The sequence below is a fragment of the Lepidochelys olivacea genome (assembly GCF_965140295.1).
Source record: "Lepidochelys olivacea isolate rLepOli2 genome assembly, chromosome: 2".
NCBI lineage: Eukaryota > Metazoa > Chordata > Testudines > Cheloniidae > Lepidochelys > Lepidochelys olivacea.
Window position 1 is genome coordinate 36,624,856 of NC_140412.1, and position 26,905 is coordinate 36,651,760.

Sequence of the window (26,905 nt, forward strand, 5' to 3'; positions counted from 1 at the left end):
TGGGCCACTTCCCTGCATACCCATCACCTTCTCCCATGTTTGAGTCCCGGCAACCAGCCAGGAGCACCTTCCTTGCTCCCTTGGTCCATGCCAGCAGATTGAACTTCTTTGTCCAGCAGCTTCTTTTTATAGGAGCCTGCTGGGCTCTGATTGGCTGCTTCCCACACCGCCTCTCTAGGAAGCTCAGAGGACTCCATTCTTCTGCTCTTTTCCTGGGCTGGGGAGTGGTAGAATCATGAGTACCTCTAGCATGCGGCTTTCAGGCCTAGTACGCCCTGTCACAGTTGAGAACAGGAAGGCAGAGTAAATCGGTTTCTGTCTGATAAGCAAACAGGGTTGAGATTGTCAGTGCTGAAACCAAGGTTGGTACCAGACTCACCTGATGGGTATTGCTGGAGTAAACAGTACAATGCACTCTGATCCTGCTTTGATAATGAAGAGCATCCCTGGCTCTATCTTGGGCACTTGGAGAGTGATTTTCCCAACTCTTCCTACAACAGGAGGACGAGTCTCTCTGAGCCCTGAAATGGCTCCAATTAGTCTTCTGAGGTATTTTCTTAGAGCGACCAAAGGAAGAAGAATGGTCCCTTTCTTTCCAGGGAGAAGAGTCTGAAACCAGTGGCATGTCAGGAGGCCTCATTGGCTGTGTCCTTTTCTTAAAGGAGCAACAAATGGAGCACTTTTCCCTAATGTGCTCCTTGCCTAAACACAATAAACACTGAGTGTGGGCTTCATTATTCGGCATACTTATCCCATACAGTGGGCAGTGTTTGAAACCTGGTGAGGGAATAACTATGTACAAAAGCTGACAAAGATCTCTGTGTTCTCAAAAACCTTGAGGTAAAATCTGCATGGAACAGTTTGACTCGGGCCATGTGTGGTGAGAAGGAACTGAGAGTGATGCCATTCTTATATAGCCATGGGATAGGCTATAAGGGCTAGAGTGTGCAAGTGTCATCCCTATAGATACCACTAAGCAAAATTCTCTGACGTCGGTGCTCTGGGCCCAGGCACACCTGAGTGGAATATACATTTGCAACCACCTAAAGAAGAAAAGATTGATCTGGAATGTTGTACATTCAAATATAAGTAAACTTTGTAATGCTTCTTAATAAAATTCCTGTATAATAATTTAAAAAGCAACCACTTCAAGCACATCAATTCATTCAATTTAGTATCAATACAAATAACTAACAGATATCAGATAGTGTTCTAGAGCTGGATTAATATGCTCTATGCCTTGTTGCCAGAAAATAATCCTAGCAAATTTGTAATTAATTCACTCAAAGGAATAATGACTGTATGTGTAAACGCCTAATAATTTAATAATTGTCAAAACTGTGACATTTTACACAGTAGCAACACCTGTTACATTTTATATTAATGTAAGCTAGTACCAAAGCAGTCCCTCAATTATGTAGGAGTTAATGCATCTATCTGCCATTATTTCCTATTAAAAAAATACCTGTGCCTACAAGTCCTGTGTCTACAACATGGCATGCAAAATTGTATGCCATGTCATACTGGAAAAAACACGTGGTTGGCTTCAACTGTATGTACAGTTAGCTTTCTGCCAGCATTTGTAGCAGGTAAAATTATTATTCCATTAAAATGGGTATTCTGTATGTTGCAAAAACACAGCACGTTAAAATGTATTTGAATTTTAATGTGGAGATATAGGGTTTAGAGATTAGCTAATAACTGGACTTATGATATAGTTGGGGCGGGATGACTGTACATAGCCATCATTTAGCGGCATGTTCTATTTGTTGGGAAAACATTAATTTTTTAAATATCCTCAATTTTGTGGGCATCTCTATTTAAGACATCACTGAAATCTGATTTCCATGTAACTTTTGGTTTTAAAGTGAGAGAAGTAAACTCAAATTTATTTTAAAAAATCTGTATTTTCACATGGATTCTTCATTGTATATTAGTGCATTCTCACTTTGTATAATAGGGTGCAAAAGTCTAAAAGGGGGTTAAGAATGAGGAACGAAATAATAATCTATCTCAAAGTAATACAGAACACTGATTCTTAAATAAACATTTACTGCTTAACAATTTAAACTGGCTCCTTTAAACACATCTTTAGTACATGTGACTGGCACTTTTATATCATATAACTCAAGATCCCTACATGGATAATCCTTATGAGAGAATGAATTATTCCTTACAAATACATTTACTGTACCAAGCACAGAAACACTGGTGCCCAATATCAGATATCTGACACAAGTTTTTCTGGTTCTCTATGTTTCCTCCTTACAGTCCCCTCCTTTTTTTTCTTAACTAATTGTATAGAGTTTTTATGGTAATTGTAAGGCAATTCCTACTCTACATCCTTATAGGAATTTTCCTATGATTATTAGAATATCACAACATGTTAACGGTGTGAAAGACCATGTTTCATGCGCATGTATTTTATGACTCAAAAATGTCTCTTAAATCTCAAAAAAAATGTATACAAAAAACAAGAGAGCCAGAAATAGCTAATAAAGACTTAACAATACAGGCTTCCCTTAAGTAAAATGTTTGCACAAAAGTTTATATAAAGACTATTTCTTTAAACTACATTTTAACACAGGTCTTATTTAAGATTGTGAAGATATATGAAAAAAATTTAAAAAATCATTTTTAAATTTGAAATAACAGTATTGTTATTTAGCATTTGTTTTATGTAGAAGTCTTCTTTCATATCTCATTACAATAGTAATGATTAATGCATCTTCTGCATCTAGAGTTCTAGGTCCGGGCAAGGGAGAGGTGTGATTTAAATTAAGTCCACTCACTTTAGCATATGAAAATTCTGCATGTCACATTTGTCTTGTTATCTTAGGGTGAAATCTTGGCCTCATTGAAGTCAATAGTGAAACTGCCAAAATTATCCCAAAATTATAGCATTTGAAGCATTGTAAGTGGCAGCTCTATAAATATTACCGAGTAAATTGTTTACAAGCAATGGAACCCACTTAAAGTGAACTCCAATGTAGCAAAATTCTGCTGATAATGTAGTAATGGAATAGTATGAAAGTCTTTAATTGATTCAATCATCTTTCATTCTGCTTACAGTTTCAATCCACTATTAGTTGGTTTCATTGGCATTTGCTGCAATTAACATCTAACGGGTAAAATACTTTGGCATGTAGGAAATGTGCGTCTTTCACTGATCCCCTTGAAACCACAGAGGGAGAAGTTAGGATGTCCCTGGCTCCTCTGTGGACTTCAAGCTTCGGAGTAGTTACGGTATCACAAGGCATCCCACCCCCTGATTTGCTGGGAAGTTTGGTAGGGGGCTTGGAGTTAACCAGAGTAGCTTCAAAAGTGGGCAGTACTGGCCCGGGTGCCCAAGGAATAATTAGATTCAGCACAGTTTGGGCACAGCAGCTATTGGGGACTCCTACAATGTCCCAATTGTACTTCAAAGAATCCCTCCCTGACAAAAGTGTTCATGGAGGAAGGAGGTGCAAACACTGCCTGCCTGCCTTCTCTGGGGGAATGAATCCCCTCCAGAATACAACTGCATTCCAGCACTGTCCAGGGGGTACAACAGTCAATCCTCTATGCCAACAGAGGTGACATTTCTAAAAAGTGTTATTTTAAGCCTGTCAATTTAAAAATATGCTAATTGTCTTCAAAGATTAAAAAAAATATCGTAGTGTAGACGGAAAATAAAACGTGGCACGGGGGGATGGAGAACAGGAGATCCAAAATTATCCAAAATTATCAGGGCACTGAAAATAAGGCTTAAAATATAAGCATCCCAAAACAACAGAGAGAACATAGGCCCTGACCCAGGAAAGCACCAAGTCTCAAATCCTACATACATTTACACATGTTTAATATTAACCACCTGAACAACCTCAGCAAAGTAACTGATTTCAGTGGGATTGCTCATATGCTTAAAGTAAAGTGTATGCTTAAGTGTTTGCAGGAGTGGGGCCTCAGTGTTGTGGGCTGGGTGAAAACATTGTTTTAAGCTGGTGGGTGTACCCTTCATTCAGGGTGAATGTAAGAAAAAATAAGGGCCTCAAACAAAAACACTGGGATATGTCTCTGCCCAGAACAAAAGCACATGTGAATCTGCTCAAGAATTAGCACTTTGTGGGGAAAAGGTTTTTTTGCTGAATATTGTTTGATGTGTGGGCGGGTGTCTGTGTGAGAGAGAGAAGGGGAGAAACACCAGACAAGAAGACAGAAGGCAACAAGGAAGCTCCAGACACAGAGAGAATAAGCATGGCCCTGAGAAAAGCCTAGGGAGACCTTTTGGACTGAGTGCTGACTGAAAGGGGCTTGGAGCTGTAAGCATAGAAACTATCTCCTGTTGTTTGATTTCTCCTGTGTCCAAGGAAACAGGTCTTTGTACATTGTAAATATGATTGCATCAAAGATGCCTGACTCCATCTCAGCTTCTTCGACTTGCTGCTCAGGTGAAAAAGGGTAACAATAACTTGCATAACTTTACACATATGAGCATTTCCAATTAAATCAATTGAAAAATCTTCGAACTCTTGGAAGTCAATGGGAATACTGGCATACTTAAAGTCATGCACATGTTTAAGTGCTTTGCTGGATGAGGGCTTTACTCTTTTCATTTTTCATTCCTACCTATTTTTAAATTCTCTATACATTTCTGGTATCCTATTTGCATATTATTCTCAAAGAGCAAAACTAGCTGTGACAATGTTTGATCCTTTTTAATATACACTTGTTATTAAATAATTAGCCTAGATAAACAAATAGTATTGAGGGCACTCATTGCTTGTCTACACACAGAATTTTTCCTGATCAACTCTAGGTGTGGCTGCTCTCATTCTGAAACAAAGGTTCCAAGTTCCTGTTTAGGTTAAGCCACTTTGGGTAAGTCTACACTTCAATTAAAAACTGGTAGCTGGCCTGTGCAAGCTGACTTGGGCTTGCAGGGCTTGGGCTCATGGGCTCTTTAGTTATGCTGTAGACATTTGGGCTCAAGCTGGAGCCCAGATTCTAGGACCCTGAGATGCGGGAGGATCCCAGAGCTCAGGCTGTTGCCTGAGCCCAAATGCCTACACAGCAATTACACAGCCCTGCAGCTCAAGCCCCGCAAGCAGAAGTCAGCTGCCATGGGCTGGCTGTAGATGTCTAATTGGAGTGTAGACATACCCTTTTTTGAAAGGCACTCTTGTTCCAGAGTAATCTGCATTAACTTTCCAGTGTAGGCCAGTCCTTAGAAGGGACACAGGAAAAGGGTATCTGCAACTTTTCTTCATTGTTCGGTTTCATTAACCAAAATTAATTTTAAAAGACAGCAGGGATCAAATTAAAGCACAGTTTCAAAAATATACTTAGGATCCAAATGCATGAGGTGGGGAATATTTCCTGTAAGGTGCTGAACGTCCTCAACTCTCATTGAAACAAACTTCAATGGTAGTTGAGAGTAATCTCACCTTGCAGGATTGGTTCCTGAAAATCACTAAATTACTAACAGAATCAGTAACATTTTCCCATGAAACTTAGTTTAAAGTTAGAAAATATTACTAGCTACCAATATTTTATATTGCATTAGAAACTAATGTAGTTTAATTTTCCTTCACATATGCATACTGCCATTGTACAGTATGATCATATTTGCCATGACTCCTGTAATTATTTGTCCTGAAGTACTTTGTAATCTAATTTGTACTCCTCAGGGTCCATGATGAAATTTAAAGTGAGTCACCTTTTTAATTGGCTTTCAGAGGCACATGCAAAAATGACTTTGCTAGCTACATAATTTCATGAAAATGACTTCATTAATATTTAATTATCCCTAGTGGAACTCCAAATTAAATACAGGCATAAGAGTACTATATCAACTCTTATATAAATGTTTGGTTCTAACAGAAATGAGTGTGTGTGTGTGTGGAGGTACGGGAGCCTTCTTGATGCTTACAATATGTGTTCTGGATTTCATATTCTTCTCCTGAGGGAATTCTGCATCACTGCCCATGCGCAGAATTCATGGCCCCCACAGATTTTTTTACTTCCTCACAGAAAAATGACTTCTGCTGAGGAAGCAAAGGGATGCTACAAGCGTGATCACGCGCCCCTCTCTGGCAGTTCAGGCATGTTGATTTGGGCACCCAGGGCCGCCGGTAGAGATGTAAATCACTGTCAGGGGGTGGAGCTGGGCAATTGTGCAAGTGAGAGGGACACATTCTGTCCCTCTCACTTGCTATTGTAGCACGTTTGGTGTGGAGGAACAGGGCTTTCCAGTGTTTCTGAGGAGGTAGGCGTGGAGCAGGCTCTGTCCCCTCAGGCAGAGCAGAATGTAGCAGCCTCCCTGCTTAGTAAATTGTTCCCATTGTTCTCAGTGAATTCCCCCAGGAGTATAAAACAGGTATAAAAGTTTTAAGGAGCCTTTACATTGCCAGAATGTTGTAAAGGAGCTTTATTGTAAAGAACAGTGTGACCTTATAAATGCTTATGGTGCTTTAGGGATTAGAACTGGTCTAAATTTTTGGACTGAAAAAATTTCCTATCAAAATGTGCTCCTTGAACTATTTGCTACCGACCTTTCTAGAGATGGTCAGTAGCCAATATATATTGTGAGTCTGAGTCCCCAGCCATCACTTGCTCTTCAGTTGCCTATGATGTAACACTGAGCATATGACTGCATATATTTGTTAACTGATAACTAGAAGTAAAGGGTCAAAACTAGCTACATTACTATTAGATAGAGAGGGTTTGGGGATTTCCTCCTATGCTCCCCATTCCCGTTCTCCATTTATTGTATGGTAGTTTAAATAAATTACCAAAATAATGGAGACTAGCGTGACTATATTGTGTTATTTTGATGAAGAAAATATGCAGAATTTTGCAGAATTGTAAAATATTGTGTGCAGAATTTTTATTTTTTTGGTGCAGAATTTTTAAATTTTGGCGCAGCATTCCCCCAGAAGTAGTATTCATAACATATGTGAGTGCATGCTTACTAGAAAGAAAAAGGGAGAAATCAATAACATCCAGTTGTATAGTTTTGACAATTACCAGTATCTCCTTTTTTCTCATTAGTCTATGTGAAGGGGAGCAAGTGAAAAACATGACTGGGGAGAATAATTTGGGGGTTTAGAAGACATCCATCATATCTAACCCAAAGTTTGTGAAAAGGGCATTTTATTTTACCATTCCACAAGCCAGAATTCATTTCCCCACAGATATTCTATATTCCAGTTCCAGTTCCTGGTATTGTCTAAACCACAAATAAGTTCCATTACTTAAAGGTTTGGGTAAAGCTAAAGAAATGGTTTCAGAGTAGCAGCCATGTTAGTCTGTATTCGCAAAAAGAAAAGGAGTACTTGTGGCACCTTAGAGACTAACCAATTTATTTGATCATAAGCTTTCGTGAGCTACAGCTCACTTCATCGGATGCATTCATCTCAGGATACTTAACCACGATTGGACTGAAGACATAGATAATTATTAAAACACAATAAAAATATTACCTGGTGAGAATCATTAAAGGGAAGAGATGCTTGGTTGATCAGCACAGGAAAGACAACACCTGTGGTTCTAAGAGGATGAGGAAGGAAGAGGCAGATTTGTCTTTGTTGCTCTGGAGACTTTCTCCTTCTCCCCCACCCAGAATGCAGGTAAAGATTGGAACATGGGCAGGGAGAGGGTCATGAGAGAGGAAAGAATGCTCCATCTCTCTCTGCTTCCATTGGTTAGGCTGCATGTGTTTGGGGGAGGGGGAGAGGGAGAGTTGATTGTCTTTTGTGCTCTCTCCCCTCCCCTTCCTGCATGTGAAACCCTGGGCCATGCACCAGTCATTCTGCTGGGGTTGCTGCCCCACCCACTCTGCCCTAAAATGGAAGAATAGTTTGAACTGTGCTTCCAAGATGCTGTAGGTCTGACCAATCACGACTTTTTTTGGATAAAAAAGAAAGTTTTCCATTAGAGCAACACTGACAAGCTATCTGATGGGTCTTTCTTCTTCTTTGAAGCTTCCTGGTTTTAGGTAAAGAGAGCTTGACAGGATTTTAAAGTTGTTAATTTATGAGGGAATTTGAAAGTTTGTTACAACTTGCAGTCAGTGTCCAGTGAGGGTGAAAGTTTCAAAGGGGCCAGTTCCTAGAAGTAAACAGGAGGAGTGTAAGAGGATTCAGAGGTAGCCTGGATCCTATGGGTTAGGCTGAAGAGGGACAGCCCCAAATACTGGTTATTTGGCATGGAGCTAATTTAACATGCACTGGACCTAAGTAAATGGTTGGTATTTTGCAGGGGAAGGGGAGGGGATGTTAGCCTCTCTCCTCATTAATGTTCGAAGTTAATAATGTTGCAGACTTCCTTTTAAAAATCCATCCCTATGGCTCTATTTCTTTCTCCTCTCTGTCCTGAGCAATGTTTGTTACTCTCACTGGTTACACCTTGCCTTAAATTACATTGTAAACTCTTTGGGGGCAGGGAACATGACTTCTGATGTATTTGCAGAATGCCTAACTTAATGAAGCCCAGTCATAACTGGGGGCATTTCGGCATTATCACAATTCATACCAATAATACACAATATTAAATAATAACAACAATCACCTTGAAATGAAGAAAATAAAGCAAAAGCCTACATGCCCCAAGGAATATTGTTGCATATGCAGAAAAAACACCTCTGCTCTCTTTGGCCATATGTTACGAAGTGTGTTCCCTATCTTTGAACTTAAAAGTTTGATTACCATTTTTTTTAACCTTTGCTCAGAATATTGAAATTTTTATTTCTAGCCACGGAAACAGCTCCCTAGAGTTTTAAATAATTCTCTCTCCCTCTCTCTCTCTCTTTTAGATTACTAAGTGGCTTAATGAAGGGAAGTTAATTCACAAAGGAACACAAGAGGGTTTTTTCTCATACTTGTTCTTGTACAGCACCAAATATAGTGTCAGTGTTCACCCATTAATATTATTAATAACTGTTTCATATATTTTATATTTGAGCCAGCATACAACTGTAATTCGCAAACCTTAAAATGTGTGAAGTTCACATCAATATCTCTAGAATAAACCAGCAAACACCAGTGGAAGAGCCTCTATGAACCTTTAAAGTGAATTACAAAATGTCTTGTTGTTTGCTTGTCTATAGGAAAAAAATAGCTTTCAGACGTGTAAGAAACTCATTAACTATATTGTACTTCTGCATATCAAAGATACCATAATTGACTTGTTTCAGATTGTGATGCTAAATGTCATTTCCTTCTTTAACATCTGTACTGTCTGAGGCTTTGAGCGTTATCTTTATATGCTATTTAATTTTTAACACTTCACTGTTAAAGTTAGTAGAGCAAGTACCAATTAAAAGCAATAATATAATCAAGTTGCCAAAAATATTTAACGTATCAAAATTCCATGAGCATATCATGGAAAATCAAATCCCATATTTGGACATCCATGTAGGTATTTACATCCACATGCATGCCCCTGCTTACATTCTGATTTGTGCATCCAAATGCAGGCTTTGGATGTCCTATTTTAAAGAACTGTGATTGACACTAGTTAGAGAGACAAGATGGATGAGGTAATATCTTTTATTGACCACTTCTGTTGGTGAGAGAGAGACAAGCTTACACAGAACTCTTCTTCAGGTATCAGAGTAACAGCCATGTTAGTCTGTATTCGCAAAAAGAAAAGGAGTACTTGTGGCACCTTAGAGACTAACCAATTTATTTGAGCATAAGCTTTCGTGAGCTACAGCTCACTTCATCGGATGCATACTGTGGAAACTGCAGAAGACATTATATACACAGAGACCATGAAACAATACCTCCTCCCACCCCACTCTCCTGCTTTGTCACTTTGGATGGGCTATTACCAGCAGGAGAGTGAGGTGGGGGGGAGGGGGGGAGGGTGAGAAAACCTGGATTTGTGCTGGAAATGGCCCAACTTGATTATCATACACATTGTAAGGAGAGTGATCACTTTAGATAAGCTATTACCAGCAGGAGAGTGGGGAGGGAGGAGGTATTGTTTCATGGTCTCTGTGTATATAATGTCTTCTGAAGTTTCCACAGTATGCATCTGATGAAGTGAGCTGTAGCTCACGAAAGCTTATGCTCAAATAAATTGGTTAGTCTCTAAGGTGCCACAAGTACTCCTTTTCTTCTTCAGATATTACTTCACCCATCTTGTCTCTGTAACATCCTAGGACAAACACAGCTACAACAACACACAGATACTAATCAAACATAACTGAACTTTATATGTAGGTACATTATATGTTTTATTTATTGTGCTTAAATATAGTATACATAGAAAAAAAAGAATAAATAGGGAAAAAAGCAGGAGGTTAATTCAACAGAAATTAAAAGGTACAGTGACTAGAATGAAATCCCTGCAAGCTGCATGGACACTTTTCAAAGACACCATAATAGAGACTCAACTTAAATGTATACCCCAAATTAAAAAACACAGTAAAAGAACTAAAAAAGAGCCACCATGGCTTAACGACCATGTAAAAGAAGCAGTGAGAGATAAAAAGGCATCTTTTAAAAAGTGGAAGGCAAATCCCAGTGAGGTAAATAGAAAGGAGCATAAACACTGCCAAATTAAATGTAAAAATGTAATAAGAAAAGCCAAAAAGGAGTTTGAAGAACAGCTAGCCAAAAACTCAAAAGGTAATGACAAAATGTTTTTAAGTACTTGAGGAGGAAGCCTTCTAAATAACCAGTGGGGCCCCTGGATGATCGAGATACAAAAGGAGCACTTAAAGATTATAAAGACATCGCAGAGAAACTAAATGAATTCTTTGCTTCAGTCTTCACAGCTGAGGATGTTAGCCAGATTCTCAAACCTGAGCCGTCTTTTGTAGGTGACAAATCTGAGGATTTGTCACAGATTGAAGTGTCACTAGAGGAGGTTTTGGAATTAATTGAGAAACTTAACAGTAACAAGGAGCAGGAGCTCACCAGGAGCAGATGGCATTCACCCAAGAGTTCTGAAAGAACTCAAATGTGAAATTGCAGAACTATTAACTATGGTTTGTAACCTGTCCTTTAAATCAGCTACTGTACCCAATGACTGGAAGATAGCTAATGTAACGCCAATATTTAAGAAGGGCTCTAGAGGTGATCTTGGCAATTACAGACCGGTAAGTCTAACGTCAGTACCGGGCCAATTAGTTGAAACAATAGAAAAGAATAAAATTGTCAGACACATAGAAGAACATAAACTGTTGGGCAAAAGTTAACATGGTTTCTGTAAAGGGAGATCATGTCTTACTAATCTATTAGAGTTCATTGAGGGGGTCAACAAACATGTGGACAAGGAGGATCAAGTGGACATAGTGTACTTAGATTTCCAGAAAGCCTTTGACAAGGTCCCTCACCAAAGGCTCTTACGTAAATTAAGTTGTCATGGGATAAGAGGGAAGATCCTTTCATGTATTGAGAACTGGTTAAAAGACAGGGAACAAAGGGTAGGAATAAATGGTAAATTTTCAGAATGGAGAGGGGTAACTAGTGGTGTTCCCCAAGGGTCAGTCCTAGGACCAATCCTATTCAACTTATTCATAAATAATCTGGAGAAAGGGGTAAACAGTGAGGTGGCAAAGTTTGCAGATGATACTAAACTGCTCAAGATAGTTAAGACCAAAGCAGACTGTGAAGAACTTCAAAAAGATCTCACAAAATTAAGTGATTGGGCAACAAAATGGCAAATGAAATTTAATGTGGATAAATGTAAAGTAATGCACATTGGAAAAAATAACCCCAACTATACATACAATATGATGGGGGCTAATTTAGCTACAACTAATCAGGAGAAAGATCTTGGAGTTATCATGCATAATTCTCTGAAGACATCCATGCAGTGTGCAGCCGCAGTCAAAAAAACAAACAGAATGTTAGGAATAATTAAAAAAGGGATAGATAATAAGATGGAGAATATCTTATTGCCCTTATATAAATCCATGGTATACCCACATCTTGAATACTGTGTACAGATGTGGTCCCTTCATCTCAAAAAAGATATACTGGCATGAGCAAAGGTTCAGAAAAGGGCAACTAAAATGATTAGGGGTTTGGAACGGGTCCCATATGAGGAGAGATTAAAGAGGCTAGGACTTTTCAGCTTGGAAAAGAGGAGACTAAGGGGGGATATGATAGAGATATATAAAATCATTAGTGGTGTGGAGAAAGTGAATAAAGAAAAGTTATTTACTTGTTCTCGTAATATAAAAACTAGGGGCCACCAAATGAAATTAATGGGCAGCAGGTTTAAAACAAATAAATGTAAGTTCCTCACGCAGCACACAGTCAACCTGTGGAACTCCTTGCCTGAGGAGGTTGTGAAGGCTAGGACTATAACAGGGTTTAAAAGAGAACAGGATAAATTCATGAAGGTTAAGTCTATTAATGGCTATTAGCCAGGATGGGTAAGGAATGGTGTTCCTAGCCTCTGTTTGTCAGAGTGTGGAGATGGATGGCAGGAGAGACATCACTTGATCATTACCTGTTAGGTTCACTCCCTCTGGGGCACCTGGCATTGGCCACTGTCGGTAGACAGGATACTGGGCTGGATGGATCTTTGGTCTGACCCAGTATGGACATTCTTATGTTCTTATGTTAAGCAGAAATGATTTTTAGTGGTGAGGAACTACTGATGGTAAATGTTTTGCAAACAATGTGAGTTTCTCTTTTAAAGATAAATTGTTTGTAATTGGCTATGTTTTGTTGAAAGTTCAACTGAACAATTGCCACTAACAGAGAGAGTGAGTCTAATTTTTCCTTTTGCTTTTCTTATGCTTTATAGAAAAAAGAAGAGAATGTTCTTGATAATTTTGGAAAGTAACAAGTTTAATAAAATAAGTTTTTGAGAGTATAAATTAAAGTGAAATTTTATTTGTGTTTTGGTTTTGTACATTTTATATTTATCAAATTAAAGGTTGTTTTAAGATATATAATAACTTAATATATTCAAGTTAAAGATATTACTTGAGGTTTGAAGTAAGAGAAATTCTCTTTTGAAAAGAACTGCTGTGCAGACTTGAAAAAAAGCAAACACAATTAAAGCTCCCTTGTATAAAGAGATGAATGCAGCTGGCAGAGATCTTAGAACACATACCCTAAACATTGATGAAAAAAGTATGAATGTTTATAAAATTGAAATTATGTAAGTTTTACAATAAAAACTGCTAAAAAGCTACAGCAGTGACATCTATGGATGATGAAAGGACTGTAAAGCACCTTTGCATTGTTTTAACATTAAGAAGGAAGTATCGTGGTGTTCAAGCCTTATCAACATACATGCATGAGAAATAATGGAAATAAGATTATTAAGCTAATGCCTTCAAGATAATACCATCTAAAGCAAGTAAAATCAAGGGAAAAAAACATTTTAAAAAATGGCCCCCAAATGTTTGTGGTTTGGCATAAAAATGACAATCACAAGAGGAGCAGGGATAGAAAGAACTCTTGACTGCAGAATCTCGCTGCAGAATCTGCAGCCAAGACAACCTGAAATTAATTTTTTCTGGGGAATTGCTTGTTGAGGTAACCAGTCTCCAGGGAGAACCCATCAAGGACAAACTATTCAAGAAAGAAGCAAGAACTCTCTTGAAGAAGCATCGCAGCTTCATTAGCCAAGAAGATTAGCTGACAGTTTGTGGATGACAATTTAAGCTTGCTGAAACATCACAAAGAAAGTTAGTTACATTGTTTCTGCCTCTCTCAATAATAGACAGACACATGAATCTGGAAAACCAATTTTTTCTGACTTAGAGACAAGAAAAGGTATTGGTTATAGATGAGAAGTTACTCTGGCCATAGACCGATTTCTAAAACAATGTTTATGGGACTTGTAAGTTATAAAGACTTTAGTCTATTGATACTTTAGTAATTTCCTTTTCTGGACTCTCTAAGCCTTTTGCTTCACAGATGCAAACACATAAAAAAGCTGATCCTCTTATGGAAAACATAAAGCCCATTTTGAATCAAAAGCTTAGCATAATTATATACCCATGCATTATGTGTTATTAAAATCTGCAGATAAGATTTATTTAGTAACTGATAAGTACTAAACAAGTAATTGTAAGCAATAAATATTAACTGTGTATCCAATAACTGTTGAGTAATAATAAAATAAATATTAATCATTACACAAACATATACTGTGTTAATAACTGCATTTTGAGAGTTGTGAATGAAAGACATTTAAAAGTCACTCTTGTTTCATATGAAGAATATATGAAACTCACCCAAGTATAAAAATCTAGCATATGACCTCTGCACCATTTACGTTTCACTTCAGAAGTATTTTGGGTGGTTTAAGTAGGATATAGGCCTCGGACTGGCCCTTTACACAGAGGTGAGTTACCTCCATCAAGACCAGCCCAAGAATTCACATAGAACAATATTAGATTATGGACATGGACTCTAAGAATTAGGGGAATGTTTGTATTGGTAATTATTGGGCTTTCTGAGTGATAAAGGCTCTTACTCAGGGACAAACCAGAGATCTAATTTGAAATCTTGGCCCCACTGAAGTCAGAGGCAAAACTCCAATTGACATCAATGGGCCCAAGACTGCATCCATTCTGTACATTTATATGTTGCTTTAAAATAACTTTCAAACTGCACTTGGTTTCAAGCAGTGACCAAAGCATTCTAGTGTTTTATAGCTGCAAAGTAATTTCCCTACGGAACCCACATATGAAAACTCAGACCTCATTGTCAGCAATTTAAAATGTCTAAGGTAACTATTGAAAATCAAATGCTACTAGAAAACTAGCCTTTTGCTTCAATTACAGAGAAGGATGCAATGTTAAAAAGAAAGGAAGCCAATTTTTTGAACAAAAGGACAAGATAGGTTTTTTAAAAAGTGAGGAAAAGAGAAAAAAGTGGTTTTCATTTTCTTTTGGAAACAGAGTAGTTTTGTGAGCTAGAGAAGAGTTTTACCTGTTCTTACTTTTGCTAATCTAGATAATTCTGAACACCTGCTGAGTAGTACCTCATTTGTATTCTCATTTTGCTCCTCAAGCATCTCATTATCTTTTACACAGTGAAAAATACTTAGTGTCACTGATAAATGCTGCTGTCTTCTCAAGATTGAACTAACACAATCCTGTACTTGCAGGAACTCCTGAATATAAAGTGTCCAGAACACAGATGTTCAAAATGTATCTTGTCTTTCACTGGCACTCCATAAAATTCTGTAGTATTGATTATAGAGTTTAAAACATTTATAAGCCACTTAATAGCTGAGAGCCATTATAAATAACTCATCTTTTGTCCCTGTTTCTTGATTCTGACCTCCATAAGCAGGTTACTTATCTAGTCCAAAATACACCCTACTATAAAATACCATGGGAGGGATGGTCTTTAGCAACCATGTGCCACAATTTTTTGAACTTACTTAATATTTCTAATTGCAGTGCCAGTCAGATTTGGTATTTAAAATAGAGCTAAAGAAAAATGTATTAGCTTTCCATTCAATCACTTTTAATATTAGGATAATTTAAATAGTATCTTATTATAAAGCACTCCCGGATTCTTTCAGAAGAATACAATGTAAAAGGCATTGTATTGATGTTATCCAATAAAAACATTATACAGATGTGGAGAGAGAAACACACATAAATTGTCCAGATTCCCTTTTGCAATCCGTCTTCTTTGCCACACTCTGATGTCACAAAAGAGCCAGAAACTAGACAAATCTCCTCAGCTAAGAATTCCCTGCCATTGAAGAGACTTCAGCTGATGTACAGTAGGCATAGAGGGCTCCTTTACCACCCTCTCTGCCATCTCTGCCCTGCATGGGAATCTTTCTAGAGATAGGAGTGGCATGACAAGATGCTATTCACTAGCTATTGTCTGATGCCAGTCAGCTCCTTGAGGGCCAGTATCAATTGGTGTAGTTTAGGACTGCTCTGAACTACACCGGGACCAATGAACAGCTAATCTGAGACTCAGGGAGCTGCAAGTGGCTTCTCTGTAGCTACTCCCACACTGCACCCAGCAGAGACTGGATGCAGCAGAGAATCTGGCCCAGTGTTTCTAGTTTCCCAAGCATGAACTCTATATTATATGTATTGCATATGAAGGGAAAAAATTATCAAAAATCACTATAACAACATTTGTTATTTTAATTGCTGTAGCCCTCTCTGGGGTAGGTAGCTCAGAATAGATAAACAGGCAGAAAAAGTAATTTGAAAAAGATTTCTGAAGTGCAGTAATTTTTCCAAGTCTGATTTATAATTATTTTCTTTGATTGTTATGAAAGATATGCTTTTCTTGTTGAGGTACAGGATAAAGCAACACTTTCCTTAATAAACTGAAGAATACATATTTGTCTAAATATGACTACAGGTGTGTCATAAATATAAAGGGAAGGGTAAACCCCTTTAAAATCCCTCCTGGCCAGAGGAAAAATCCTCTCACCTGTAAAGGGTTAAGAAGCTAAAGGTAACCTTGCTGGCACCTGACCAAAATGACCAATGAGGAGACAAGATACTTTCAAAAGCTGGGAGGAGGGAGAGAAACAAAGGGTCTGTGGGTCTGTCTATATGCTGCTTTTGCCGGGGATAGAACAGGAATGGAGTCTTAGAACTTTAAGTAAGTAATCTAGCTAGGTATGCGTTAGATTATGATTTCTTTAAATGGCTGAGAAAAGAATTGTGCTGAATAGAATGACTATTTCTGTTTGTGTCTTTTTTGTAACTTAAGGTTTTGCCGAGAGGGATTCTCTGTGTTTTGAATCTAATTACCCTGTAAGGTATCTACCATCCTGATTTTACAGGGGTGATTCCTTTACTTCTAATCTACTTCTATTTCTATTAAAAGTCTTCTTGTAAGAAAACCGAATGCTTTTTCATTGTTCTCAGATCCAAGGGTTTGGGTCTGTGGTCACCTATGCAAATTGGTGAGGATTTTTACCAAACCTTTCCCAGGAAGTGGGGTGCAAGGGTTGGGAGGATTTTTGGGGGAAAGACATGTCCAAACTGCGTTTCCCAGTAAACCCAGTTAGAGTTTGGTGGTGGCAGTGGATATTCCAAGGACAAAGGATAAAATTAATTTGTACCTTGGGGAAGTTTTAACCTAAGATGGTAAAAGTAAGCTTAGGAGGTTTTTCATGCAGGTCCCCACATCTGTACCCTAGAGTTCAGAGTGGGGGAGGAACCTTGACAAGGTGCAAACCATCAAAAGAGACAGCTTTGTAAACAGCTCTCACCAGATATCTTTGAACTTCGTAATGCTCAAAAACTAGAGAGGGCAGGAAACTAAGAAAGGTTCAAATATAAAGGGAGTTTAAGAATCATTTCTTTACAGAGTGTGTAATTAAATATGTGGATCAAATTACCATAGGCAGCGGCAGAATCAGCATTTGTGAACATATTGAAAAAGGAGTTAAAAAGGCAGTTCGAGGAATTATCATTTGCAAGGTTCCTGCCATTTCATTTTCAAGCAGATATGAATGGATATAATTTTGCTTGCATATGTGCACTAAAAATTGCTTTAAGAGCCTCCCATGCCAATAACTGATTTCTAGTCACAACCAGTTTAGCCAGATGGATGGGTTACTCACAAGGTCCCATGATTTTATGAGACCAGTAACAAGGTACACATAAATTAAGAGGTGGGTATGGCTAAAGAAGTGCATCTAAAATGACATAAGGAGTAACTACAGTAGATGAAAGACCAACTGTCATTTGATAGAAAATAAGTAGATGCATAGTGGACTCAACAAGGTGCCTCATGCCTTTTCTCATGTTCACATATGGTATTTGAATAAAAATGAAACATAGAGCAACCCACAGGAGGCTCTTGTCCTTAACAGGTGGAAGAATGTCTTGCCAAATGGAAATTAGATTGGACAGTAGGTTAAGAAAATCATCCATGTGGAGGACGGACAAGTATAACTGTTTCTTAAGCATAAGTACGGAAACATGACAAGTCAAAGCCTAAAGGTTTCTGGGGGGCTTAGGTTGCATGTGCAATACTTTAAATAAGCAAGAATTGCCATGGAAAGGATCAAGACAAATACTTGACAGATGATAGCAAACTTATTTGAGGTGATATCGTATTTATATGACAGAAGGAACAAAGAGCAAAGTGAGCTGTCATGTTAAATAAAACCTGCTGTTAAATAAAAACCAAGAACACAAAATGAAAGAATTGGGATAAGGAGGAAAAGAAGCAAAAAATAAGAGGTAACACTTGATGAAATGACGGCAAATATTTAAATCAAGATGACATTGTGATGAGTTTGCAAACTGAGTATAAGAACCGTAAATGAGAGATGTATGTGGATGATGAGACAAGACAACAAGGAATACATTTAAAAAGAAAGTACACAGAGTGACAGCAGTACTGAAAAAGAGAGGCAATTAAATAGATTTTTTCAAGGCCACAGGAACATTATACCTTTCCCACCCACACAACCAGCCCCAATTACAATGCAACCAAGGTAGCAGAAAAATCAAAGTTAAAAAGAACCAAAAGAAATGTGCTGAGGCATATTGCACACTCTGTTAAGAGCAGGAAACTCATCCACAGAATTGTGCAGACTCTCCAACTGTACAGTCATATATCAAAACAGAAGTCAAATAAAGGTAAACTTCATACAATCTATGAAGACATTTAGGTCTTGGAGAATGGAAAGAAAATGCCAATCGATTCTTAACCCATTATCTTAAATAGGAGACTCATACAACTGAAAGAAATTAAGAACAATCTCATTAATCTTGTATGGAACATGATGGCTCTACATACTGTCTGCTACTCTGTGTCAGGAAAAAGAGGATATCATAAGTGGCTGATCAGAACAAATTCAGATGAAGTAGATGAGTAGTCATTATCAGCTTTATTTAAGAATCAACACTCAAAATGAACAACAGGGATAGTTTAACATTTTGAAAGAGTCAACTTGTTTTCAAATAATGTACAAAAGAAGGGAGGAAATCACAAATGCTATCCACTCACCTAGAAAAAAACTCATTTAGGTGAGATAAAAGTATGATCCCAACTTTGCCTCCCAAACTCTTAATACTATAAAATGGACTGCTACTATGTTGAAGGATTTCAAAATGAAATTATGCACTTTTCATCACGTAGAGTATGCGGTCATAGTACTCTTCTTAACTAACACAAAAGGATTAAGAAAACAAGCTAAATAAAGGAGACTTTGGTCTTTCTTGCAAACTGAAATTCTTCCAGTGTGAGGGGGCCCACCATTTTGGACTGGACTATTTAAATATAAGTAATTCTATCCCTTATTTAGCTAGATTTTTCACACCCAGCTATCGTTCTTTGCTCCATCTTTCAGTCCATATTGATAACTTTTTTAGCACCTTGCATTACTACTGTAATTGAACTGAATGAACTCTGAAAAAATCACAGCCTGGATAAAATTAACTGGTGTGCTCAAAACATAAATCACAAAGCAATAATAAAGGGTTGTTATGTGCCACACAATGAATTTGAACTGGCCAGAGATGTCCAGTGGAAAATCCCCCCTTTTGTAGCTGAAAGATCACAGAGGTGGCTCCTCTGCTTCCTGCACCAGCTGTCCCTCCGGCTCGTGGTGAATAGAGAGGGAGGAGACTGTCATGGCCTGAATGGGGCAGACTGTTTCCTTGAAGATGTAACTTGCACTGGAGCCAAGTAACTGGGGCTCAGGGAGTTGCAGCTGGTTCCCCGTGCCCCCGACACAACAACTGTATGCAAACAGAGCTTAGACAGTTGAAAACCAGGTCCAAAATGCCCTTTTCTGTGATGAAGTCCCACAAAGTTGGACAGGTGTATGCATAGCAATACATCTAACCAACATCAGGAGGGACTAACTAAAGAGATTACCAAGGCTATGTTGCTCTGCACTATGAGTCCTAAAACTCTCAGGGCCAAATTTTCAAATGTATTTAGGTGCCCTAAGATGCAGAGGGGCATCTTTTGTGATATTCAAAGATATCTAAGCAGGGAGGTTAGGATCTAACTCCCATTTTTAGGCACTTACATACCTTTGAAAATCTAGCCTTTAGTCTAGCAGCTATGTCTGTAGGCACACAAACATCTCCTCTGAATGAAGCATGAAAGTGCTGCTTGGCAAATCTCACCCACAAAAGCAGACTCTTTCTGGCCAGGAGGCACTCATCCCTCTGACTAACTTTTGACTCCATAAGGACAAACTTCAGTCTAATTACTTGATACAACAGACTAACCATTCTAGTTATGACTGAAATATAGCATTTCCCGCCTTTGGCCCTCAAGGAGTACATATAGGAAATCTGATTTCCAAAGGTCTGGCGTTCTGTGTGAACAGAATGTAACAGCTATAACTATGCCTAGTGCAGTGGTTCTCAAACTTTTTTTTTTGGCAGACCACTTGAAAATTGCCAAGGGTCTCAACCGACCACTTAATGATCTTTCCAAATGTTGTTTGTACCGTTAGCTAACTACTGTAAAGCGCTTTGGATAAAAGCACTATATTAAAAAAACCCCTAAATAATTAACGTTTTTTTGTTTTACAAATAAAAGCACACAACTCATATTTTAAAATCAGTAGTCTTATCTTTCTAATGAGATAGATGTGCCCTCTCTCCCCGCCACAGCAGCCCCCGACCTGGGGCTGGGAAGGAGGGGGTCTCCCCCACTGCAGCAGCCCCCAAGCTGGGCTGGGAAGGAGGGGGGTCTCTCCCCTGCCACAGCAGACACGGAGCTGAGGCTGGGAAGGAGAACCATCTCTCCACGGCAGCCGCAGCCCTGGAGCTTGGGAAAGTCCGGCCACCACAGCCCTGCATGTTACCAAAATCCCCCCCACCCCCTCTTCTCACCCCACTGCCCTCTCCCACCTACCCCATATTCCCCCAAGGCCACGACCTCACCTTACATGTGCGTCTTCTCCAGGGTCCAGGCACCTAATTACTGGAGCCATGCCTGCGCAGCTCCACTAATTAGGCAGATGGCTGCCCAGGCACGCACCTTAGAGGGAACTATCCACAGACCACCTGAACGGAGCTCGTAGACCACTGGTGGTCCGCCGACCACAGTTTGAGAACCTCTGGCCTAGTGTATGCTATAAGGGCTCCTTTGGGGATGCTGGCTGAAAGCAAAAGGAAGGGAGATTAATGGCTTGATTTCAGAGGAATCTAGAGATAATTTCAGGAGTAAAACTTGTAACTCTCTGAGGCATACCTTGTCATTATGCATGATCAGGAAAGCAGCTAGCTCCCGTATATTCATAATTGAAGTAATGGCCCCCAAGAATAGAAGTAACAGACAGCTTAACAGAAAACCAAAAGAAGGGAACTAGCACTACTAATGACTTGAGGAGAAGAAAACACCTTATGAAAAACTAAGTTAATCACTGGTTCTATAGAATGAGGCTTTGCTGAAATAATTTCACTGTCCTCAGACGTCTGTTCACTAAGAGTATAAACCTCTGGTAAATGGAAACGCACAGGAAATGGAACAGGATTTCAGATTCATTCTCCAATCCTTTCCTACACACCAATAAAACTTATCCCAACTTTTGTGGTAAATTCTAGAGGGGGATATTTATCTGGACTATAGTAACCTGTCTGAAGCCCCTATAGTTTCAGGTCTTTCTTTTCATTAGCCAGACGTTTACATGCAGTTTCCCGGTGCACTGTATGACCTGTGTTTCTACTTTCCTGGAGAAAAATCAGATCTGTGGGTGAGAGCATCAGCAGCCTTGAATCCTTTGACCAGTAAGGGCAGTCTGGGGTTTATTAGAATGAGTACTTCTTTGTCCATCTTGTCCTTTACAGGACTCCCTTTCCTTCAAGGGGAAAGGAGAAACAACAGGCCTCTTTAGTTGAGAGAGAAGGTTTGCTTTGCCCAGGTTTGAGATTTCATGTACCGATCAAAGAATCTAGGGATCTTGGTGGTCACAAGAGGTCACTGCTGGGGTGATCCATTGATTGCTTACTGATTGGAAGTCCTGCAGATTCAATGCCCAGTACCTGTTGGCTCAGCCGATTAACCTGCAACTCGAGAAAGTCTGCCCATTGCATTGCCATGTTGAACAGCAGGTGATCTTCTGCACACAGAACTAGGGTCAATGCTTCCTGTATCAGTCTTCTACTGCTGATGCCCCCTTGCTTATTAATATACCTAACTACAGTGGGTGTTGTCCATACACAACAGGGCTATGAGATTCAGGATTTCATTTCTGAAGGTTTGAAGGGCAAACCCCACTGCCCTGTGTTCCAGTAGGCTGACTTGGAGACACTTCTCCTGATGGGACCAAGTGTCTTCACGTAACTAGGATCAGACAGTTACACATCTCTGCAGGTTTGCATCGGATGTTGTTTGGACTGTCTGAAAATCGTGCAGCAGTACGACTTTCCAATCACAACAAGGACTGCCTGACCACTGGTGAGAGTAAGATTGTGGCTGGCAGATCATTCTTTGGGTTCCATTGCTCCAACATGGTACCATGATGCATATTAGCAGATTTTTGTGTCCCAAATTACTAGATCTATGGATGACATTTCTAGTATGTGTTTGGCTGAATTATTCAGGTGTCTCCTGACATGAACTATCACCTTTGAAAATTCTTTTCTGAAAGCATTGACTTACCCCTAAAGCGATGTCAACACATGCTTTAGCAGCTAATAAAGAATTGGCTAGATTCTGTCATTGTATTATAAAGCCCAAGTGTTTCACAGCAAGTCCATCAATTGTCAAACAGTAGTGAGAGAGTCTGTAAGCACTGGGGTGCTGACATTAGGCCAGATGGACTGATTTTCCCCACAAGTTAAATGGGGTATTTCTGAGGCAACTGAGCAATGGGAATATGAAAGCATTCATCTTTAGAATCTACAGAGGCAAGAGCAATCCCTCAGGCCTTACTATGGTGATGACTGAGCATATGCTAGAAGTTGAGCCACTTCAGATCTAAACTAAGATAAACTCCTATTGACATCTTTGGCACAGCAATTAGGAGCAATCAGATCTCCAAGAATCACTGTCTCTCTGTTATGGATTGAATATGTCAGAAGGACTGTGGTGCTGCTTCCTCTCCTCACTGTTTTCTAGGTAGAGAGATGTGGGAAGCGGGGCAGAGACCTGGATATTCACTAAATCCACAAACTAATCTAAAAAACTCACCAAATGAACCTAATGGTCTTCTGAGATCTGTACCAAGTGCTGTCTGAAGAAAGGAAGTAGAAAACTTCTCTTAAAAGGAGAGGAGGAAGTTTCAGAGCCCTGGGATCAAAAGCTCTCCATGGCTTGGTCTGCAAACTCTTCCAGTTTTGATTTGTTCCTGAGAATTATTTCATGGTGAGATATTTGGAACCTTGGTCTTTAGTGAGATTTGAAGGGAAACTAACAGCAACCTGAGTGTTCTTTATGCTAGGAGGAGGAATATGATACTTTGGTCATTCTGGAGCAGAATTTTTCTCATCCTGGACAGTCTACAGGGTTTGATCTTCCCTAAATAGCTTTTTTCCTAAAAGGGGCAGGCTATAAGGCACTGTTCAGTTTGGAATTGTGCTTTTAATGAAATTCTTCTGCCCGTAAGATTATTGGTAAGCAGAAGAGAAGAAAAAGTCACCAGATCCAAGGAGGCAACAAGAAAAGCTATCTTCAAGTCATGTTTCTCCCAGGATTCCTCCACAGTTTCTTTGTGATCTGGAAAACAGGCTTAGGGCAGGGGAAATCTATGGCCTCTTTGGCCACTGAGAATGGTGCCAGGAAAGGAGAAGGGTGAAGGAACTCCTAAAGAACAACTTGCAGAGTGAGGAGAAGTACCCTACAACTATCCTTCCTGTACTCTCAAACATACAGAAGCTTATGGGGAGGTGGAAACAATGACCGGTTGCATCCTGGAAAGCTGAATGTAAATGAATTATGGCACAGTTAAACTTGGATGAAACCAACTGTTTTCAGATCACCCTCCTTGTTCACAGTTTTGTGAACCTTGGCTCAGGCCTGGTGCTCACTATGGAAGTTGGACTATCTGTTTGATGCCTGCCCATGAATGCAAAGGAACCAGAATGAAATATCCTCTCAGGAGACAGAACTGGAGCCAGGAGACAAAAGATAAAAAAGGGGCCAGCCATATGGAACCATATCTCAGCTGCAATCCCTACCCCATCAAACATGCTTCTTCAAAGGCACAACTGCCAGCTGGATGTGTCTACTATGCAGCAGAATTCCCTCTTAGGGCTTGTGTAGACCAGGAAGATGCATCATGTTAGAAATGTGTTAACTAATATGATGTGTAGCAACTAGTGTTGACAAGGACAAGTTTTAAAATGTATTATCTGGTTATGGTAATGAGGACCCTCCAGTTACTCATAATTAGTGAACACATTAGGTACTAAATTGTGTTTTACATTCTGTTAGTTAGATGTGTTAGTTAATAATGATTTCTAACATAATTCCTTTCTCCACTGTAGACAAGGCCTACGACCATAAGGTAGTGATAGATATGGGGCCAAAGGTGGGCTGCAACAAAAAGGGGGAACTAGATGTGAAAAAAACTAGAAATGTTGGGGACTGAGCTAACAATCCAGACAACTACAAAGCGCACCCCAGTCCAGAATGGTGCCTCTTGCAAAAGAAAGAATTAAACATGACTGGCATAAGGATTTTTTCCTGTCACAGGATGTCCCTTTTTGTTTCTGTGGGATGTTTAAAGACTCAAAAGGATAGTGTATGGGTTTTATTACTGTTATTTTTTCTTTATAAAAACAATTGTTGGGTTTTTTTCTATTTATTATCTTAGAAATATCCAGAAATGCAAAATGTAGTCTCTTCTGGTTTTACTGATGGATGTCTTGGAGAACTAAGAGTTCTATATTGTGAGCTCTTTGCATTTTATTAGAAGAGGTTGGATCTTTGCCAATAACATTTTTTGTCTTAAATACTCATGAAACACCAAAATTAAATGCCTGTTAACAAAACAAATACACTTTTAAAAACATATGGCTAAAATTCCCTTCCTCTCTCAAATGTTCAGCTTTCTGAGCCCTTGACTCCAGTGTTTTCACTATTTCACTATGATTTCACCATAGAGTTTTCCAGATAACATGAATTCTGAGTTAAAAAGAAAGCACAACAAAATAAAACTCTTTTTTCATTCTTTTGGACAAAATACATTATAAAGAAGCCAAAAAGGAAAAGGGATCATTGCTTTCCCCCTTTACAAGTCATTTTTGTAGTTAATGCATTAAGAAAAGCTAGCTCACAGCATTCTGCGTGTTTGTTAGAAAAATGTGTATTGAGTGCCGATTTATTTTCTACCAGGAGAAAAGCAACATTAAATTAATCATAGTAAATTATAAATAAGAAAGCTCTTTACTGAAACTAGAAGAATGCATTTAGAAATTCATACCTGAAACTACACCAATTCCATCATCACAATCATAGTCAGAGACTTCACTATCACTGATTCTTTTGGACCCTGCAGAAAAAGAATGGTCACAAACATACCATTGTTATTACTGTAAGTCAGAACTGCTCAGGCAATAATAATAACCAAATGAAATGCATTTCAGACTACACAACTTGGCAAAAATATATAGATAAATACAAGGAGAATCAATACAGGATCCTTGGAACAGAAAGATATATATATTATTGTAATGGTTATTAATTAGTGGCACATTAACTATTTTCCTTGAAATCCATAAAGTAATAGTTCAAAAGTGAAAGAGTGAAATCCAGCTGCAAAATACCGAAGTTATGTTATGTTTTTTTCTTGTTTGCAATATAGCTAAACTCATATATAAACACTTGGAAGATGAATTATAGCTATTATGTTAAATGAATGCTACATTTTCTAAAAGATAATGATAATCATTATTAGAGTTGGCAGCTTCATATGCATAGTTTGCATCCTGCAAGGCAAATTATAGCTGTGAAAATTCAGAGGAAAAGACGTATTTTAATTGTACCACAGCAAGCACAACACTTGTTAAAATAGCTAGAGCTTAGTTGGCAAAAGCAGATTCTAAATCCATAATTAGACCTAAAATGTAGGTCATGTATGACAAATAAATGTGTTAGCCTCTGTTTGGCTTAATTTTACTTACACACACTTATCTCTTTCTTCTTTGGCATCTTGTAAGTACAGCTCTGCCCAACTTGTTTTATTGCTGATATTGGAATGTTCAAATCTGTATACTAACATGTCGGTGATACTCACCCATTAATAAAAGAGAATGTACTTTTTCAAATGAGGACAAGGAAATCCGTAGTAATACATATTAACAAATGATTACATGGTCACAACTGTGTGTCAGCTCAGACTGTTTGCAATCATCCAATAGGTCACCAGCTATGAGACTGAACCTACTTGCCACCAGTCCTTGACATGTGTGCAAGGTTTCTGATGGGTAGGAAAGGGATGATTAATCTACCTGGAAGATGCAGAAAAAATAGTAGTTTTGAAGGGTAAAACCAAGACATAGAGACTAAGAAGAATCACTACTCAGGGGAATGGAGATTATTCACATATCTCTCCGGGTGGATCCTAGACCCCTGCTCCACAGTAGGGGAGAACCCTATTGTAATAGAATCAGGGGCATATAGCCAGATTGGGGATCCCATGAAGAGGATGTGCCCCCCTGGTGCATAGTGCATGCCACTTTATAGTGGGGAATTTTCAATGAGGAGTATGAACTGATCACTATATTTGATTGATGCTCATTCCCCTCCAGCTCAAAGCCCACAATCTACAATTCAGCCCTTCATTGCTCAAATAAAGCTGTTTAACTTGGAAATACTTGGAAATGTAATTTTTACTCTTGAAAAAAAACTTATAAAGTGTTATAAGTTAACTTGTTTTGTTACTAAATTAATTCTGTAATTGCATTAGAAAGATGTTAATTGTTATTGTTTATATGATATACCAATTTTTAAGCACAGTTGAGAACCTGAAAATTATCAATGCAAGGAAAGCCAGGCCTACTCTTACTATAATGTATAACTTTAAGATA

The 26,905-nt window shown here is 38.7% G+C and overlaps 1 protein-coding gene across 3 annotated transcripts in view; it reads right to left on the reverse strand.

The window, feature by feature from the left end:
* Positions 1–26,905, reverse strand: part of RIMS2 (regulating synaptic membrane exocytosis 2) — a gene marked incomplete at its 5' end in the record, with an annotated part of 744,128 nt that overhangs the window by 233,436 nt on the left and 483,787 nt on the right. For all 3 annotated transcript variants that reach the window (XM_084618867.1, XM_084618865.1, XM_084618864.1), the window contains one exon: positions 25,300–25,368. In XM_084618867.1, the coding sequence (XP_084474993.1) occupies positions 25,300–25,368 (69 nt within the window). The remainder of the gene's footprint in view (positions 1–25,299; positions 25,369–26,905) is intronic.